We start from the raw sequence: 18,040 nt of genomic DNA on the forward strand, positions 1-18,040 counted from the left end.
GAAACAAGTGATTATTCTATACAAAGAAACGTTACCTTTTCAACTTCCGTATAAAATGGAATCTCGTAGTTCGTGCACTTTTCAGTTAAATAGGAATGTAAGCTATTATCATTATTCAGCCTTAACCGCATTGAAAAAGCTATTTTTCATAACAATGGTACAAAAGGTGATGTAATGCCAACTAAACATTTTATTACTGATGATATTAATGGGTAATATTATGGAGAAGGAATTTCGTCATGGAAGAGGAGACGCATTCGTGCGAAGCCTCTTGGCTTTCTCAAAATGTAAGTTCGCGTCTTAATCGAAAAATCGCGTCGCAAGAGTGGGAGAGATATATAAATGGTAAAATGGCAGAACGCGATAATGGAAAGCTTCTTTCACATTTGATACGGCCAATCATAATACGTGAGCTGTAGATGAAGGAGTATACGAGGAATACGAGCTGGCGAGAGAAATTGAAAAGAGGACTTGATCCAAGATTAGAGATTAGACGAGAAAAGCCCGCAATTACCCAGCCATGGTGTCGAAATGGAAAAAAAACTTAGCCAATTATACTTGTTGTTCCGCAAATTAGAAAGAGTGTAGCATACACTGAGAAAAAAATATTTAGATCAAAAAAATATTTATTAAAGTGGCATACACATATTTATTTAGAATGAGATATTTTTATTTAAATTAAGTAAAAATATCTAATTCTAAATAAATATGTGTATTATATTAAGTAAATAAGCTATTAGGAGTCACTTAATAAATATTCTTTTGGATCTAAATGTTTTTTTCTCAGTGTGCCGTGAGTATAATTCGGCATGTTCCACTTAGCTTCAGAGTCTACCATGGATATGTAATTGGAACTTTTGGTCGAATTTATATACTTTCCATCCGAGTGAATAGAAGAGCGTCAATAAATGAAATGTTCGCAGATAATCGTAGAAACTTTTCTTATTTCTGTGAGTTTACTTAAAGTAATATAAGTACACTTTTCCAAAAGGGAGGAATTCGATACTTTTCGAAAGTAATATTACGGGCTAATATTTTCATTGGGCAAGAGAATGGAATAAACTAATTAGTTATATTTCTTAATTGGTGATTTCTGGCGGTTCTACCCCATTCGCAATTTCAGCTTTTATGTTATTTTATGGGCTATCGTTCTGTGAACTAATTGATGTTCATAGACGAGTTGCCATGTTTCTAGCATCTTTCCATGACATGAAGAATTGTAGGAGATACGAAACAGTCTGTAGTCGAACAAGTCATTAAATAATTCGAGCTTTATAGTCGATATTGATTAGATTAAATATTATTAGAAAATAATGCATCATCTGGAATAATTCGAAAGTGATTGATATTATATGTATGCCAGAAAAATATAAAAGATATCTTTTCAAAACGAATGTTTTCATTAAATACACAAAATCAAAATCAACATTATAGAAGTACGTACAATACGGGAAAAAATTTGTAACTTTATAACAAAATAAATATAATATATCGTAAAAGAAAATGTCGTGCGCGTGCCTGTAAAAAAGTATTTTTCGCGATATTACTTTGGTTGAAAGCGCTCGTATTATTTGCATTGGTGCTACAGAGCTGCTGCGTATTTGATTAGTTGTTTAACCGGCATCGAAATGTCATATTGCTGCAAAAGAGTCCCTCTATTTACGTAACATTAAACCGATGTATGTGCGGCAGTTTGAAATCTGTTTTATGTCTCGGATTTGCTCATCGTTGTTTTTCTGTCTCTCCACTAGATTCTATTCTGATAATGCAAATAATTCTCAATAGCGCAAATAGAATATGGCAAACATTTCATGCAGCTTTATATTGCATTTTTCGATAAGCCCACTTGTATCTCGCAAAAATGTTTTTCCAACTGACCATGCAATATCCGTCATATCGCAAAATGCTGTCGATAGTTTCCACGGCGCGATACTTTCGACTCCCATCCTGAACTGAAATGACAAGATGGATTATTTTGTTCCTCGTGGATAAAGAAATTGATCCTGCGTGCAATCCTGATCACATTTAATTACGTAAATAAATTTTTAAATAAATCTGCAATTAAAAATCTTTCTTCTATTTTTATAAAAAAGATTTTCTGGAAAAAGGTATATTATGTAACATAGAGCGTGGTGTCGTGAGAAACAAGTTTGTGCACTGTATTATGATGAATTAAAAGACTTTATCATCCCTCTAGACTCTAGACTATTTTATTGACCATAACTGGCCAATTGAATGTGTATTAAACCAATTATAAGAGAAATAGAATGTAATACGATCGATCTCACAATAGATCTGACCTTCACGAATTTTCACATATATGGAGGAGTAAAAGCCATAGTGATGTAAGTCAATTTTTTTTAAGATATTGACTCGTGTGCATAGATGCAATCTATACAATATATAAATTGCAATTTTCATCTCTGACAATCCAATACTCACAGTCAAGGAAAAGAATTACCAGTTAACAGTATAAACATGCTATATTTAATCACAAAATTATATTTCTATAAAATTGTATATATATCAGTATCAAGATTTATAAATGCGTTCCATAAAAGACCTGTTTTGTGCTTCGCGCAAAATGCATATTGATGCTTTTGTATTTGTGTATGACAATCACGCTGCCACAGTAATTACTAATTACGTAACAGACCAGAACATTTGATCACAATGTAATTTCAGCATATTAAATACAGTCTTCTTATCCATCGTATTTGACAGAGTAATTTTCTTTTTTTCTTTAAAGTCAACATATAAAATCACAATTAATTGACGCTGCCAATAATTTTTGACAATTGAGGCATATAATACCAAGATTTAACAAAAAATTATTTGTTTTTGTGAGTAACTGTTAAAAATCAGTATACATTAAAAGAGTCTGTCTTTCTTTTCAGCTGTCTTGCATATTGAGATACTTTTGTTGGTGCGTTCATCAGGTCTTACGAATGCCAGTTTCTGACGACCAGTTTTCAGCGAGCCAATTTTTAAGTTTTTCAGTATTTCTAGCGAGCCATTTGATATTTTTCGAGACTGTCTCAAGAGTCTTGACTCGACCCTCCGCACCGGCACCAGCTTCAGGATATTTCGCGAAGAAAGCTTTTATCTCGTCCAGCTTAGTTTGCGTTGCAAAGGTACTTGTAATAGATGGTATAAGTTCGCCGAGATAACGATCGTTCAATGTGTATCTGTTCACCAGGAATTCCCAGTTCTCGCGCACCCAGTCCCACACCAGCGATGTACCGTCGGGATTTTTCGAAATTGTAGTCAAGCACTTCAAGAAATCTTGAGTGCGGACAATTTTCTCATCGCGCGCTTTGGTGATGTAGCTTAAAAAGAAAGAGAAATACGTGTTATTTGATTTTGAATAAAAATAAAACATATTTAAAAAGTTGTCGATAGTAGACTTAATACTAACTCCTTTAGAATCTCGGTGGAATGTATGCCTGCTAATCCTATCATTATTTTATTTTTCTCGCTAGGATCGGTCTCCTCTTCAAATAGTTTGAACATGGTATTCCAGTCGTTTTTATCCGAATGATAGCGCATACCTAACGAAAGATTTTGCATTCCATTAGAATTTTTTTTTTATAATCAGATAATACAGGAAATTGATGATTACATTAGATAGACCAACCGTAGTAATAAACCAATTCGCGAATATCAGGATGCGTCGCTTCCTTTAGTAACAGCCATTTCTTGAAGAGTTCACCGGCTGTTTGCAGGCATTCGGATGAACCCATTGCACAGGCCAATTCGAGTACCGGCGCTCGCACTCTATTGTCAATCTGCGTGAATGGCACGTCGTCTTCAATGGAATCATCGACGGTCCATGTTACACAATCATAGATGGTTTCTACCAATTTTGCGACGAAAGACTAGAATTGTATTATATACACTTAAAAATGACTTTCGCGACGACATCGGAAGGTAATTTGCAATGCTTTGATTGATATATTGCCTGGAACGTGTCTGCAATATTTGGTTCACTCGAGGAAGTTAACAGAGTGTGCATTGTCATCAATTTCGATCTCGCAACCGCCCATGGAAGAGTTTGATACTCCTCGGTGAGGTACACACTTATATCCATCACGATATTGTATTCGAGCTCACCGGCATCAGCTAAGCTGAACAAGTCGTCCAAAAGATTCGCTCGATCCAACGACGATATTCTCTGTAATAAAAAAAAAAAGAAGAAAAATATAATAAGAAGGCATAAAAAATAAACCCTCGAAGAGACTAATTAAAGTGAAAATAACAAAGTAATGCATTAATCTGTAAAATTGTAGGTTTTTATTTATAATAACTCTTGCATTAAACAAAAAAGTAGCGTAATTTTACCATAAGGTGAGCCCGAAGCAGCTCTTTAAATGTTATCCATTCCTCGTTATAATTAACTCGATAATAGCCAACTTGACCCGCATTTAATTTGATCCACCTAGTACGTTCGTCGACCTCGATCGTCACTGTAAAATATAGAATTTTATAATAAGAAAAGAGAAAATGATATAGAAATAATTCGTACAGAGAAATTATAAATTATTAAATTTAAATTCAAACCTTCGTCCTGATCCTTGTCAAACCATACAAGAGTGGGTACCTCGTTTCTGTTAGTGATATATACGATGGGCACAGTCCATCGATATCTGTAAGATGTAACATGATTTTGAAATAAGTTTGCCGATTATTGCCTCGAGATAAAATAACTCACCCGTAATTTGATTTTGAGGGATCGGATTTGGCGTCCTGATCATCCAAGAATCGTTTCTGGGTTAATACAAATTTATTATTTCCGGACTTTTTCACGTTAATAACGGGGTAGCCTTCTTGTCGCGTCCAAGTGTTCATTATAGCTGTTACGTTTAATTCGTCTCCAACCGAATCTTGCAAAACATTGAAGAGATCCGCCGTCTCCGCATTCCCAAGGGCATATTTATTCAAATAGGTACTAATTGCACCGAAAAAGACATCAGATCCAAAGAAGTTCTCCATCATGCGGATTACAGATGCCCCCTAAAATAGGCACCAGTTCGAGTAAATAAATAAGATAGAAAAAAATGACAATAAGAAATTGGTAAGTGCAAAATTATAAAATAATATGTTATGATCATATACCTTTTTATAAGATATTCCATCAAAGAATGATGAAATATCGTCTGCATTTTGGACGTTATAAACTATAGGATGAGAGCTCAACTTTGCGTCGGTAACGAACACTTTCTGCATTACTTCAACAGGAAATTCCTCCATCTGAAAACAGTATATTATATTTCCTCTCATATTTTAAATATTTATATCAATGTTCGATTAGATTATATTAAAAAACCAACATATCCCTGGTTTGGTAGAATCTCATTTGAACATTTAGATGCCATAAATGTAGCAAAACCCTCATTGAGCCATAAATCATTCCACCATTTCATGGTAACTAAAAAAAAGTATGTCTCTCATATTTTTATTAACCACAATTGATCGATCTAAAATATTTACCGAGATTTCCAAACCACATGTGCGCCAATTCGTGACAGATCACGTTAACGACATCGCGCTTATCATAAATGGAGTTATGACGGTCATCATAAAGAATTCTTGTTTCTCTATAAGTCACTAAACCCCAATTTTCCATAGCGCCGGATACAAAATCGGGAATACTAGCCATATCTGCAAAAGAAATGGTTTTATAAATGTATGTACTTCAAAATAAATCCACCGAGAACTTTAAATGTGCATGACAAGTTTGTATTTTTCCGTAAATTTTAGTTGCATATTTACCGAGTTTTGGCAATGGATAATCTATTTTGAATAAGTTTATGTAATATTCGATAGCCTTCACGGCAATATCCAATGCAAAAGCTCTTTTCTCCCTCGACTGAATTCTTGTGGTATAGACACTGACCGGAAATTCTTCACCATTTAAATTCTTTGCCATCTTACTCATACTAACGAAATCACTGACAATAAAACAAGCTAGGTACGTCGACATGCGTTTTGTAGTTTTTGCAAAGGTCACTGTTGCTAGACCACGTTCCGGTGTATTTACCGCAGTGCTCTGAGGCAAAAAATAACTTCTCAATAAACTGTTTAATAATTTTCTGAAAGAAATGACAATTAATATAAAAAATCATTTGTATACCTCTACATTCATATTGGATAAGGCACTGTAGCAATCATCCATAGGATGAACCAGCTTTATCGAAAAGTGTGCCTTAAAATTGGGTTCATCGAAACACGGGAAAGCTTGTCTTGCATAAGTTGGCTCGAATTTACTAGTCGCAATATACCTGTTGATTAAAAAATATAGGGGATACATTACAATCATAAGTCTATTCTGTCATATCATCAAATAGAGAAACTAATTAAATTCATCACAAAATTCGTGCATTACTTATTAGTAAAATGACAAGTTTATATTACCTGGTTTCGTTAGCTTTATACCGATATTTGCTGATATAGAATCCCACTATTTTGTCTTTTAGACTTCCCTTAAATTCTAGGTTTAACTTATAGAATCTGGGTTGAATCTCGTTTTCAGTTGATACCACGAAGATATCATATTTTGTGGGCTTGCTGACGGAGGAGATTTCAATTGTATAGTCGTCATTTAGGCCGTACGTTTTTAATTTCGTCGATGTAATGTTGAGATCTTTTTGATGAAGAGCTATGGTTCTTCTATTGTCGTTGACTTGAATAAGGATGGTCACATTTCCGGAAAACGTGCCCTCTTGAAGGTTCGGATGCAAGAGGAGATCGTACTCGATAGGTATGACTTCCTTTGGCAATCTGAAGCTTTCATCGGGATTAGACATTGTTGTGTATGCCTCTGGTCTATTCGAATCTATAAATAAAATTAATGTCTGTAATAATTATCCACAAATAATTGTCGTGTGTTGCGCGCAGATAAATATTAACGCATAATCTAGGAACCACAGTCTTTATCTGTCTGATTAATCTCATATGCTGATGTAACCAACAAGGTAACAAAAAGCCTTCTCTATTTTTCTGAAATGTAGATTGAATGAACAATTTGGCCATCAGTCGATTGAACTAAAAGTTTGAGGAGAGCTATAACTAAATCGGAGCGACGATCTGAATGAAATATGTTTGGAAAGCGATGCATCATTATGGATTGTCAGTGAGATAATATTTGCAAAATGCGAATACAAAATATTTCTTCGATTTGAATTATCACATTGCAAATTATTGCTGTAAAATGCGAAACATTGTTCGAGTTTCTTCCCGAGCAACTGAACATGAAATCGGAGCATAGTTGAATGTCCACTTTCTTTCGATTCAAATGATTTGTAAACATACGAACATGTCTACGTGTCTAATCGATAACTGGACTTTGAATTTTAAAAGTCAAGGCCACCTGCGATATCCAGAAAATAAATTCTCAGATATTAAGTTTGATAACAGTCAAGTTTACCTGTTTTCTTCAAAAAGAATTCTACCCAATAACATTTTGTATCTATATATGGTTTCTAGTGATATTTAGTTGTAATCTACGCTTCGTTGAATAAATAAACTTATATAATAAAGTCTTCTAAAAAATTACTTTCGCGCAGCGTCAACTAAATTATCAGCGAAGCTTAAAAACAGTATTCTTATAGCGACAGACATAATCTGTTATATACTTTTAACTATATTGAATCAACAAATTGTTCGAATAAAATATTTATTATTATTTATTTTTAAGAGCCAAAAATCTATCTACTCCGTGATAGATCGTTGACACGTTTGTCTAGCGGAGAAATACTCCAGCGAATTCTGAAATATTGAGAAGAAGAGCCTACGAAAGCACTTTTAAATCTACCGCCAGCAATCACAATACTCGTGACATAAGAAGAAGCTTGTCACGTTACTGGCCGAGTTGACAAAGCACAAACACATCGAGTAAACTTTCATTGAACGCGCTTTGAATGCTTTCCAACTTGTATTTCCGCGAGCGGTTTTATCAATCTGCTTGCGGAGCAATCTCCTTTTATCGAAAACTTCCGGATCTGAGACATAATTAGTAAGCACGACACAATTTTAACACAAGAGCAATATTTCTGAACGTAGAAACTACTCCACTTTGCCACTGATAACAGGTGAATTTTCCCGTGCTCTCTCACCGTGTCGATCGTGGCTCGCCGCCTCGACGGTATGATCCAGCAAAACGACCAACGTCGCCAGGCAGGTGCAAATTAAACTCAGGACAAAGCAGGCGCCGCAGGTAAAGCAGAGGAGCGCGGAAACGACGTTGTTACGACGAAGTGACTCCGATATCGTTGATGCTGATGCTGAGTTGAGGCGAGGCGCGCCGCCTTTCGGTCGGCTCTCGACTTTGTTGCTGCCCATTATTTCGGGTGCGAGGGATACCGCGTGATTTAATTCACTACCCTCAGTTTCTCAAATACTTTTACGCGAAGCGTAAAGCAGATAATCGGTTTTCGGACACCTGAAAAATCGATATAGTTGATTATAAAATCAGCGAGACACTCGATAATTAGTATTCGGAATATGAAAAATATAAACGTGGAGTTTTCAAATTTTTTTAAATGGGCTTTGAAAATCGACGACCATACGTGTAATTTTTTTATTTTGAATAACAACTTTGGAGACGAAGCAATTAAAGTTCGTCGACTATTTATCACAAGTTGAGGGTCACTCAATCAGTACATTTCGCTATCCGTTTAATTAAAAACAAAATCGCATTCAAAATGATTTAATTCGTAATACTTAGTAAGAATAACAATACAATTAGCCGATTAGATACTCTTCCGACACGCATGATTGGTAAACATGCCTAATTGGTCAAAATGGGTCTATGTATGTGCTCCAATTTTCCGTGACGCAGACAGCATCTATGCGCGCTTAATGTAGGTAATGGATGACGATACAAACTCTCTTGGTGACTTGTTAGAAATAAATTATTGCAGTTAAAAGATTATGCACTGCGTCACACTATAATTCACTATAGTGCACTCGATATGCAAGATAGATTAATGCGTGGGTCTACCTAACAGCATGCACACGTGTTGCTTCGCGCGTGCAAACTCCGATTATTAGACATAAGACATACTTTTCATTTTACCGTTAAAAATTATTTTAAAAAAGGATATTTTCCTATATGACTGATATGAGCACAATTTCATAAAAATTAATTCCTCATTGCACACAAAATAGATTATTACTTTGGCTCCAATTCACATATTTATAAATAAAATTGCAAGTAAAATGTTTACCTGACGTTCTCAAGAAATCGGATGGTATGACATTGCGCACATATTCTGAAGTTAGTAATTCTAACAGCATCGGAGACCCTCAAGTAAGAGTCTGGCCACTGATCGACTGTGTGCTGATTGATATTATAACAAACCACGGCAGAACCAATCCAAAATAAAACAAAAACAAAACAAAAATCCAGCCCATATTTGTTATGATTTGACATACAAAACATGTCGTCATGTGTCTCTAACTAATATTAAAACTAATACTAACTGATATATAAATATAGAGTGCATTATTTTTAAATGCAGCCGTCAGCTTTATTTGCCAAATTGACCAGACTTTTACTTGAGAGCCTCTAAACAGTATAAATAAAACTACGAAGTTTATAATGACGCTCACCTTGCTTGTTTGCGCTTTCTAAAACTCGTGATCTTTCGTCCTCGGATTACTTCATCGGCGCGCTACTCGCATATCGAGTAACAAGTCGATCATAGTGTAAAATGGAATTCTGCAAATATGCAATCTCTCGTAGTGTTTTTATGGCAGATGTTCTTATCTCTGTGTGCCTGGAAAATTTCCGCGCAATATTATAATTTTCCACAATCTACTCGATTAACAATAATCCGACTGATTTTAGCAGATGCATCACTTTCTCTTTTTTTTGTCTCCTCGGTTTCGTTTCACTCTCCGAGAGGTCAAAGTGATCGTAATTTAATTGTGCTAATATCATAGAATTTTTTATTAGACTTATAATAACATTACGGAAGATTAGAAGTATTTTTTTTTCAGGACAATAAGAAATATATAATATAATCATTGGTATATTACGTCTGCGCATACGTTGCAAAGATTTTATCTTTTTCCCAATTGTCATTGATTATTCTACAGTTCTACAAATATTTATGATTAAAAAGATTCGCAAAAAATATTCGAAATAAATTATAAAACTTCTTATGCACTCTTTCCAAAAATTGCCATCAGAACTGTCACTAATTAAAACAATTTTCTTTTCTAATAAAAATAAATCACAAACAAAAAACTACAGTTTTATCGATCAATAACGTTTCCCAGAAAATATTCATTTATCGCTAAACAATAATGCGCCCGATTTATTACAGATTTCCTTCCAAACTTTAACGATTTTATTGTCACATATTCTTGTTTGAAAATAAAAACACAGAAAAATATATAGAATACCTATCTTATCCTCTCATTTTTCTTTGAACATTATAAATGTATAATTAATTTTTTTGCACATATGTTCTCTGCGTGTATATATAATTTGCTTCCCATAAGTTCTTTCCTTGCACAATAAATTGAATGAAGTGCACTACGCGAAATTAGAAACACTATAATTAAGAAGCAGTTAAACACAACGTGAGAGAGATTCTTAAATTCAGAAACTCGCGCGTGGAAACGTCTCTTAGCTAAAGACCCATCATTCAGTTTCACTTCTCGATCTCCTTCTCGCTCTATCATCCGAGAGAAACTGCGCGTCTAACTGCCGTTGCTGACGGTACGCGAGAGCCGATTCGCTACGGCATACGAAAATCGTTCTTAATTGGATATGACACAATGTCGGCGACACGGCCGACTTGCATTCAAATTCACGAGCAAAATTGGCTTGAATTAACCGTCGCGTACGCATACGTTCATTAACATCCGCCGAAATTGATGTAATTAACGATCCCTGGCCGCGAGGCGAGACTAATAAGTGGAGCGCACCCACACTGTATTTTTGAAAGTACAATTAGGAGCACTTGATTCATTCATATTATCGCATTACAAGATTAAATCATATACGTGGACGATTTCACGTAAAATTGGAATATTTTTCTCGAATCTTTAATTTTCTCACAGTTCTACATGATATTGCTTAATATTAAAACATTTACGTTTATATATAAATTTTCAATATTATAAACCATTATTACCGAAAATTTTAAGTTCATACAAATTTCAAAGTCTTGAAAATGTTCTAATTGTTAAAATTTAAACGATAGAAAATTAATTTTGTCACAAAGCTTATTCAAATATTAAGATTATTTCCATTTCTATAAAAATACATTAAGAATACATCAAGTGTTGAAAAAAACAATAATGCTATTTAATTTTATTTGTAAAAATAAGAATAGATAAAAAAATTACCAAGGAAACTTATTAACGCTAAAAAAATTACATTTTTCAAAAGATTTTGAAAAAAGAAATTTTTCAATTTCTTCGATGTGTGATTTTCGCGCTTCAGATAATGTTAATATAAGGTACAAACCACAGAACTTTACATAGTGTTCAAGATAATATGTATAAAGAGAATTATTCTGATTGTTTTATCTCCTTTCTTAATTTAATTATTTTGTTTTACATTGTTTCCTCTTTTATTATAGTGTACTCTTCCGGCTTCTATCTATTACTGGCAAAAATCTAATTTAGAAATATTAGAAAGAGATAAAATGTATTATTACAAAGTATTCCTTTGATAATAAACATATGTGTAATAATGTTCTCTTTAAATTTTATATTTTCCAAAAATTTATTCTTTTTTGTCTTTTGTGTGTGTGTGTGTGTGTGTACCGGTATCTTTTATTTTATAATCTCCGATTCTATGAAAAATTGTAAAGTCTTGTTTAACGAAAAAACTTTAATATATTTAATAATTTAAATTAAATATTTTAAATATGTGTTTTATATATAAAAACCAGTTAAAAAGAAAAACTCCACAAAGCATGGATTGCAACAAGAACATTATCATTACACACATCTCGACAAAGTAATATCTTGTAATATTTCAAAGATAAAAAGCTTCTTAAATATATCATAATTTTGGAATTTATATAAACTGAAGAAATCTTAATAAATGTTCACGTGTGGTTATGGTATTAAAACTTAAATAAATACATGTTTCAAAATTGTGCAAGTAATATTATTAAAAAGAAAAAAAATCACTTATTTGTTGTTTAATTTAACAAGGAATTATTAATACATGAATCGTGACAGTTGCAGAAAGTTATCGCATTACCGATGCATTTCTTGTAATTATGGTTACAAATGTCATAATAGCAAGAGTACCATTATGGCATAAAATTGCCATGATTGCTGATGAAGTTAATATATTTTACTTTCTCATCACTTACAGGATTCGGAATTTACGATTCCACAACGCTGTTATTCTACAGATCTTCGCGATAAATCTTTATAGGATTGCGAAAAATATGAATGACTCGTTATATGTGCATCCGCCGGCGAAACTCGTTGCAAGGATCGTAAAACAGTCACGTCCGACTTTCGGCAAACTGTCGAATGTCGTAGCCGAAGCTTATGCACACGCGAGAATGTACCTTTATCGCGAATTGCAAACATGTAGTGTACGATCGAAGCGATCCCATGGGTACGCAGCACGCGGACAGGGCGAAAATCTAGAAACAACAGAAATTTCATAATGCAGAGTTACGTAAACTTGTGCGGATGTCGTAAAGGTGCGACTCGTTCTAAGAACCCGTGATTAAGCAAAGCAATTATTAGCACTTTACGGAGGATACACAATCTGTGCGATCTACGACGAGGGATAAATTGCAATTTCGTCACTTTGTTACCTTGCGTTTGTGTCGCGCTCCCTGAGAGAAGTGAAACGCGGGATGGCACACCGATTCTCGAGTAATTGGTAGTTAAATCGTAGTAAGCAAATGCAATTAATGAATCTAGGATTGTGTTATGCAACAATTACATGGGAGTATGTATATGTATACACGTACGAAACAATTACAAATCCTTGCATCAATCCATGATACTCTATAAGATAATGACAGTTGTGACGTGAAAACAGCGTCGATTTGAGGTCCGTATCGATAACAATAATTTATTTATATAAATACAGTGTAAATATATACATACATATGTTTATATATATACATATATATTTATTTATATATCGATATTGTCTTAGCAAAGTCTACGTTCGCGTGGAACGACAACGTAACTACGACGAAGCGTCATTCGTTTCGACGTTTTAACTCTTACAGATTATTAGCCATATATTGTTTCCCCTAAAAGCTACGCTCTTAGAAACTTACGATTACAGATAGGGTGTCTAAAAACAAAGCGATTCGCAATGGGAATTCTGGTTATACTATACTCTCTTAAAATTTATACTTAAAGTAGAAAAATCGTGGCCTCTCGCAGGGATTTTTGTCAAACGGTCGTCTCGGTCGTAGCAAAGGATTCTAAATCATCACAATAGATATAAATAGAATCACGCGAATAAGTTGTATGCACGAGAGTACAAATCAGTAAGTACAGTCGGGCAAGTATTTATGACATAGATTCTCATAAAAAAGTCTTGTTAAAAATATAATAAAACAAAGAGCGAAAATAATCGTGTAGAAAGATCAGCGTAAGGCAGAGCAAATGTTAAAAAGTTTCTGCCAAAATTCACGTCTTTATTACAATTCACAAAATTATGCGATTTCTTCAGTATTGCTTTCAATACATCGAAAAGATAAAATATAAGGTGTAATACACCTTTAGAATGATCGAAAGTTCGGAGCGAGTTTATTTTATGTCCAATAATTGACGATAATTCAAGTTTAACGCTTAAATGATCCGTCACCTGGAGTTTAAATCAATAATTATAAAGTATTATAAAGTAATTATATATTAAATATAAACTAATAATTATATAAAATAGACCAAACTAGTGTGTTTTACTAGTTTGGCCTATTTTTGTAAAATTAATTTTATTTATTTATTTATTCGTATGCAAAATGTTAAGTAATAGACATATTTGGTAAAGAAAACTTTGTTTTAAAGGCTGTATTCGTCGAATCTATCACTGGATATCTTGCATACATTATACTTACATTATTGCGGAATATACGTTATCGCAAGTATAGAAATTCATACAAATTCACTTGACTGTTCGACTGTTAAGAAAATTCGTTCGCTCGCGATTATCTATATGCGATTGTGGCCTCTATGACACAAAAATACCGTTCAATCGTTCGGGGTTCGTTGTAACGAGTCGCTATAATAAAATAACGGATTTTAATTAATTGCGAGTCGTGTAATTAGTCTTACGTGTTCGAACAGTGTGCTTTCGTAACATTCGCTTTGCGAAATAGCTATTCGAGGCTGCGTGATCGGACTCGAATTCAATACACGACGATTATTTACGGAAGACAGACGGAATTCGGGTCCGTGCCGCGCGACATCGAAAAACGCTTAATTATGTAAGTAACGAACAGGCTCGATTGCCATCGCGTCACCTACGGGGAGTTATGTCAGAGCTGACCGCCAATCACCGATTTCTAATCGCATCTCCTATCCATCTTACTTGCACAATGTAATTATAAATATTTCAAAATTAATATCTTAGTCATAAAATTACGCACTAAATTATACAAAAAAATCTACGTGTCTCTAACGTAGATTTTATATAATTTTGTGAGCAATTTTATAACTAGGATAGTAATGTTAAAATATTTATAATCACATATATTGCACAAGTGTAACATATACAATTTATAATACATGCCAAGAATGTTCATTTTATGCTATAATTGTGAAAAAGTGAAATAAATTCGTAATTGTAAGATTTATTATCTCATATTTAAAATAAATCTTTCAAGTTATAAATTTTATATTTTTTATTCTCCCGTTAAATTATCCCGATACCTTAATTCAGTATCATCATGTACTCGCAATCAAAATGAGGAACGCGACTGGCATGATACTCGACAGTGAAAGTGACACGATGCCACATGAAACCTTTATCGTCGTCGTGTTGAGACAAGTCGAGAAGTCGATTATAATATATGAGCGCCTATTATTTACGGTCACTTGCAACGATAATGTTGATATGAGCTACAGTCATATGAGCTTCTGTCATCTACGTGGTCAATAATCATTAAAACTAAATCAATAATCATTAAAACTTTTCATATATAAATCTTCTATCGTCTTAATGATTATTGTTTTCTATTGTTTGAAACGTGACAAATATTGACTTCCGGCTAATAGTAATAGTGTCTAAAATTTATTATATAAACTGGCTACTTGACATTATAACAACAACATTAGAAGTCGATAATGACTCGCGCTCTGTCGCGTCGCAATTATTACGGAATTGACCTCGAGGTACCGGAACAATTTCGATATAAATACGATAACTCTAAATACATAAACAGTCATTCAGAAGGCCACGAATAAATTTGATTCGTAGGTACGTAATTGATTGTAAGACACGCCAGCACATCCAGATCGTCGCTTAATCATTCCGGATTCGCGAGATCTCGATTTATTTCCTAACGAGGCCGAGTTTTTCCTGACAGGTTTATCTCGAATGAGAGACGATATAGTGTGCGCCTCTCGCGATCATAGATCCCTGAATGAAAACATTTCTAATCGATCGATCCTGGAATCTGATCGATCCGAAAAAATCGCTGTCGCGCCTTAAGTTTTCCGTCCCTTCGTTGCAAGGCGATCGAACTCGCGACGTGTTTCAACGGCCGATTTGAAGAGAGGAACGATGTAACAATGTACAAATAATATTATACAATAAATATTAATTGACGCCGTTAAACATTTAATCATTGTTCTTTGGGCGATTATATCCCTACTCGATAATGCACAACTTTGTAACATATAACGTGCACATTCAACAAGTATAAATGTTCTTATTAATAATTTATACGTGACATACACACGGTGGCATTTTCTTTTCAATTTTTACGTTTTTGCATAAAATTTGCATATATCTTTTAAAAGAAGTTTTCATAGAAAAATTCATAATGGAATATAAGAAACAAAAAATGTGATAAATTCAAAAATAAGTTGAATACCTAGTAATGGGATAAATAATATAATATTAAAATTACAAATTTAAATAGTTACTATAAATATTACCTTTAAAAAATATTTCTATTTAAAGCTAAACAAAAGAAATTGTATATATAATCACAGTCGCGTCTTACACGCGTCATTTCCATCAATTAAGAGCTGTTGGAAAAAAATAAAACAAATTTACACAAGAGCTGTTGAAAAAAAATGAGGCAATTTTACCATCATCGTTATTATTATGCATTGATTGATGATGAAATAAGTACTACACATCTATAAAAAAAAATTACAATACCTCACATGATGTATAATGATATATACTAAACCTTCAGAGACACGAGATCTCACCAAATTCATTATAAATTTACAATACCATCATAAACCACAAACGTCTGTCGAACGTCCACGTTCTGCGTAACTTCGACCGGGTGTAATGTCACGTATAGAGGTTTTTGGAACTGAATCTCGGAACTCAGTCGAACTTGTTAATGATCTGAGCCCCCTGCTTATCTTCGGGTGCCATATCGGCGTCGTCCCATCCCCATATAGCCCCCTCGTGCGTATGATCATGCTCGTCATGATGATCGTCCGTGACTCGCTCATATTTCGAGCCGTCGCCTGTTCGGGCCGCGCGTTTCTTTATCATGCTTAATGCCACGGTCTTCAGATCGTACGCCCAGCCGATCCAGGCGAAGAAGTCGATAAAGGCGGTAGTGAAGTTTGTGCGATAGTTGCCCAATTCGGCGGCCTTGTAATCCCACGGGAAAACATGATGGTAGTTATGCCATCCTTCCCCGAAAGCGCTGATGCCGACGCTGTAGCTGTCGGTGGGGCTAATGGTGCTGCGACACAAAGATACGAACGCGGTTCTCTTATCGACTTCCGTTTACGCAGGTTTACGATTCGAAATAGGGTAAATGACGTAGGCGTATCTTTGATGATACTCACTTATCGTACGGTTTCATGCCCCAAATGTGGGCCGCGGAATTCACCAGCCAGGTCACGTTCAGCTGTATCGTGTATCTGAAGAGGGTGGCGTACCACGCGTACATGAGTTTCTCATTCCAAAAGTAGCACGGTACCCAGGTGGGAAGTAGGAAGCAGAGAACAGGCATTAGGACAATGTAGAGCCTGTAGCATAAACGTAGAGATTCATTTTGATCAAACCGGACGGTAATCTTTCTTTAACAGAGAACGCATGATAGCACTTCACCAACTGTGAAACTTCACCAACTGTTCTCACAATTAGAAAACGATGTCTTCGTCGATGATAAATTATCGTACCTGCGTTGCCAGACGACGACGGGATCCTTATCGAGATCGCTCATGTCGATCGTTGCTCCTTTGTTAATAACGTCCGGATGCTTGCGGAGCATGAGCCAGCCTATATGCGAAAAGAAGAAGCCTCTCTTTGCGTTATGCGGGTCCGCATCTGTGTCTGTGAATTTATGATGCACTCTGTGATCCCTTACCCACTCGTAAAGGTGATTCTGCAAAACGCACATTAAATAATATTATAACAACTCTGTCTTTCAGAAGTTTCTCTGTAGAATACACATTTTTTATGAACAATAAATCCTTTTTTTAAATATACTTTTGGTGTAATATTTTTTTTAATCTGCGATATTTTTTAAACTATACCTATGGGATAATAATTACAAATTTATAATAATGATTGTTGCTTTCTTTAACGCGCGTGAATAAGTTCGTGTAACAGCGTTGCCGAGAGAGACTTACTTGGAAAGCCGTGGTCTGTAAAAGCATAAGAATAACTCTCATCGGCCATTTCGCTTTGTAAGACCGATGAGCCCATAGTCTGTGAGCACCTGCTGTAACACCGATAGCCGCAAACACTACGACTACCAAATCTGAAAGAATAAATAAAATGTGTCGATATAACATCATAAGATCTTTCGTAAATGAAACACTTGCAATTATTATTATTTTATCAAGATCTACTAATTCAAGCTCTATCGATCTCTACTCTTTATAATAG

At 34.6% G+C, this 18,040-nt stretch overlaps 2 protein-coding genes across 5 annotated transcripts in view; both read right to left on the minus strand.

The window, feature by feature from the left end:
• Window positions 1–2,464: 2,464 nt before the first annotated feature.
• LOC139775882 (glutamyl aminopeptidase) lies at window positions 2,465–10,738 on the minus strand. Of its 2 annotated transcripts, none has more exons than XM_071712225.1 (16): window positions 10,411–10,738; window positions 9,613–9,721; window positions 8,115–8,440; window positions 6,415–6,835; window positions 6,134–6,281; window positions 5,773–6,049; window positions 5,491–5,661; window positions 5,331–5,428; window positions 5,116–5,250; window positions 4,712–5,013; window positions 4,561–4,646; window positions 4,342–4,466; window positions 3,962–4,174; window positions 3,638–3,878; window positions 3,419–3,551; window positions 2,465–3,329 (listed from the first exon to the last, which is right to left on the minus strand). In XM_071712225.1, exons 3-16 carry the CDS (start codon window positions 8,338–8,340, stop codon window positions 2,936–2,938), a joined length of 2,970 nt encoding a protein of 989 aa, XP_071568326.1. In that variant the 5' UTR covers window positions 8,341–8,440; window positions 9,613–9,721; window positions 10,411–10,738; the 3' UTR covers window positions 2,465–2,935. The 2 variants fall into 2 exon arrangements, with proteins under 2 accessions (XP_071568326.1, XP_071568325.1); XM_071712224.1 differs by having other exon boundaries at window positions 9,613–9,779.
• Window positions 10,739–13,039: 2,301 nt separating this feature from the next.
• The window catches only part of LOC139775895 (acyl-CoA Delta-9 desaturase-like), a 37,756-nt gene continuing 32,755 nt past the window's right edge, over window positions 13,040–18,040 (minus strand). For all 3 annotated transcript variants that reach the window (XM_071712254.1, XM_071712256.1, XM_071712253.1), the window contains exons 3-6: window positions 17,782–17,912; window positions 17,329–17,534; window positions 16,993–17,175; window positions 13,040–16,886 (exon numbers count right to left, since the gene is read on the minus strand). In XM_071712254.1, the coding sequence (XP_071568355.1) occupies window positions 16,517–16,886; window positions 16,993–17,175; window positions 17,329–17,534; window positions 17,782–17,912 (890 nt within the window). In that variant the 3' untranslated portion in view covers window positions 13,040–16,516. The remainder of the gene's footprint in view (window positions 16,887–16,992; window positions 17,176–17,328; window positions 17,535–17,781; window positions 17,913–18,040) is intronic.

Source organism: Temnothorax nylanderi, unplaced genomic scaffold (genome assembly GCF_030848795.1).
Source record: "Temnothorax nylanderi isolate EJ_2023f unplaced genomic scaffold, tnyl_v1.0 TNYL_tig0108_pilon, whole genome shotgun sequence".
Lineage (NCBI taxonomy): Eukaryota > Metazoa > Arthropoda > Insecta > Hymenoptera > Formicidae > Temnothorax > Temnothorax nylanderi.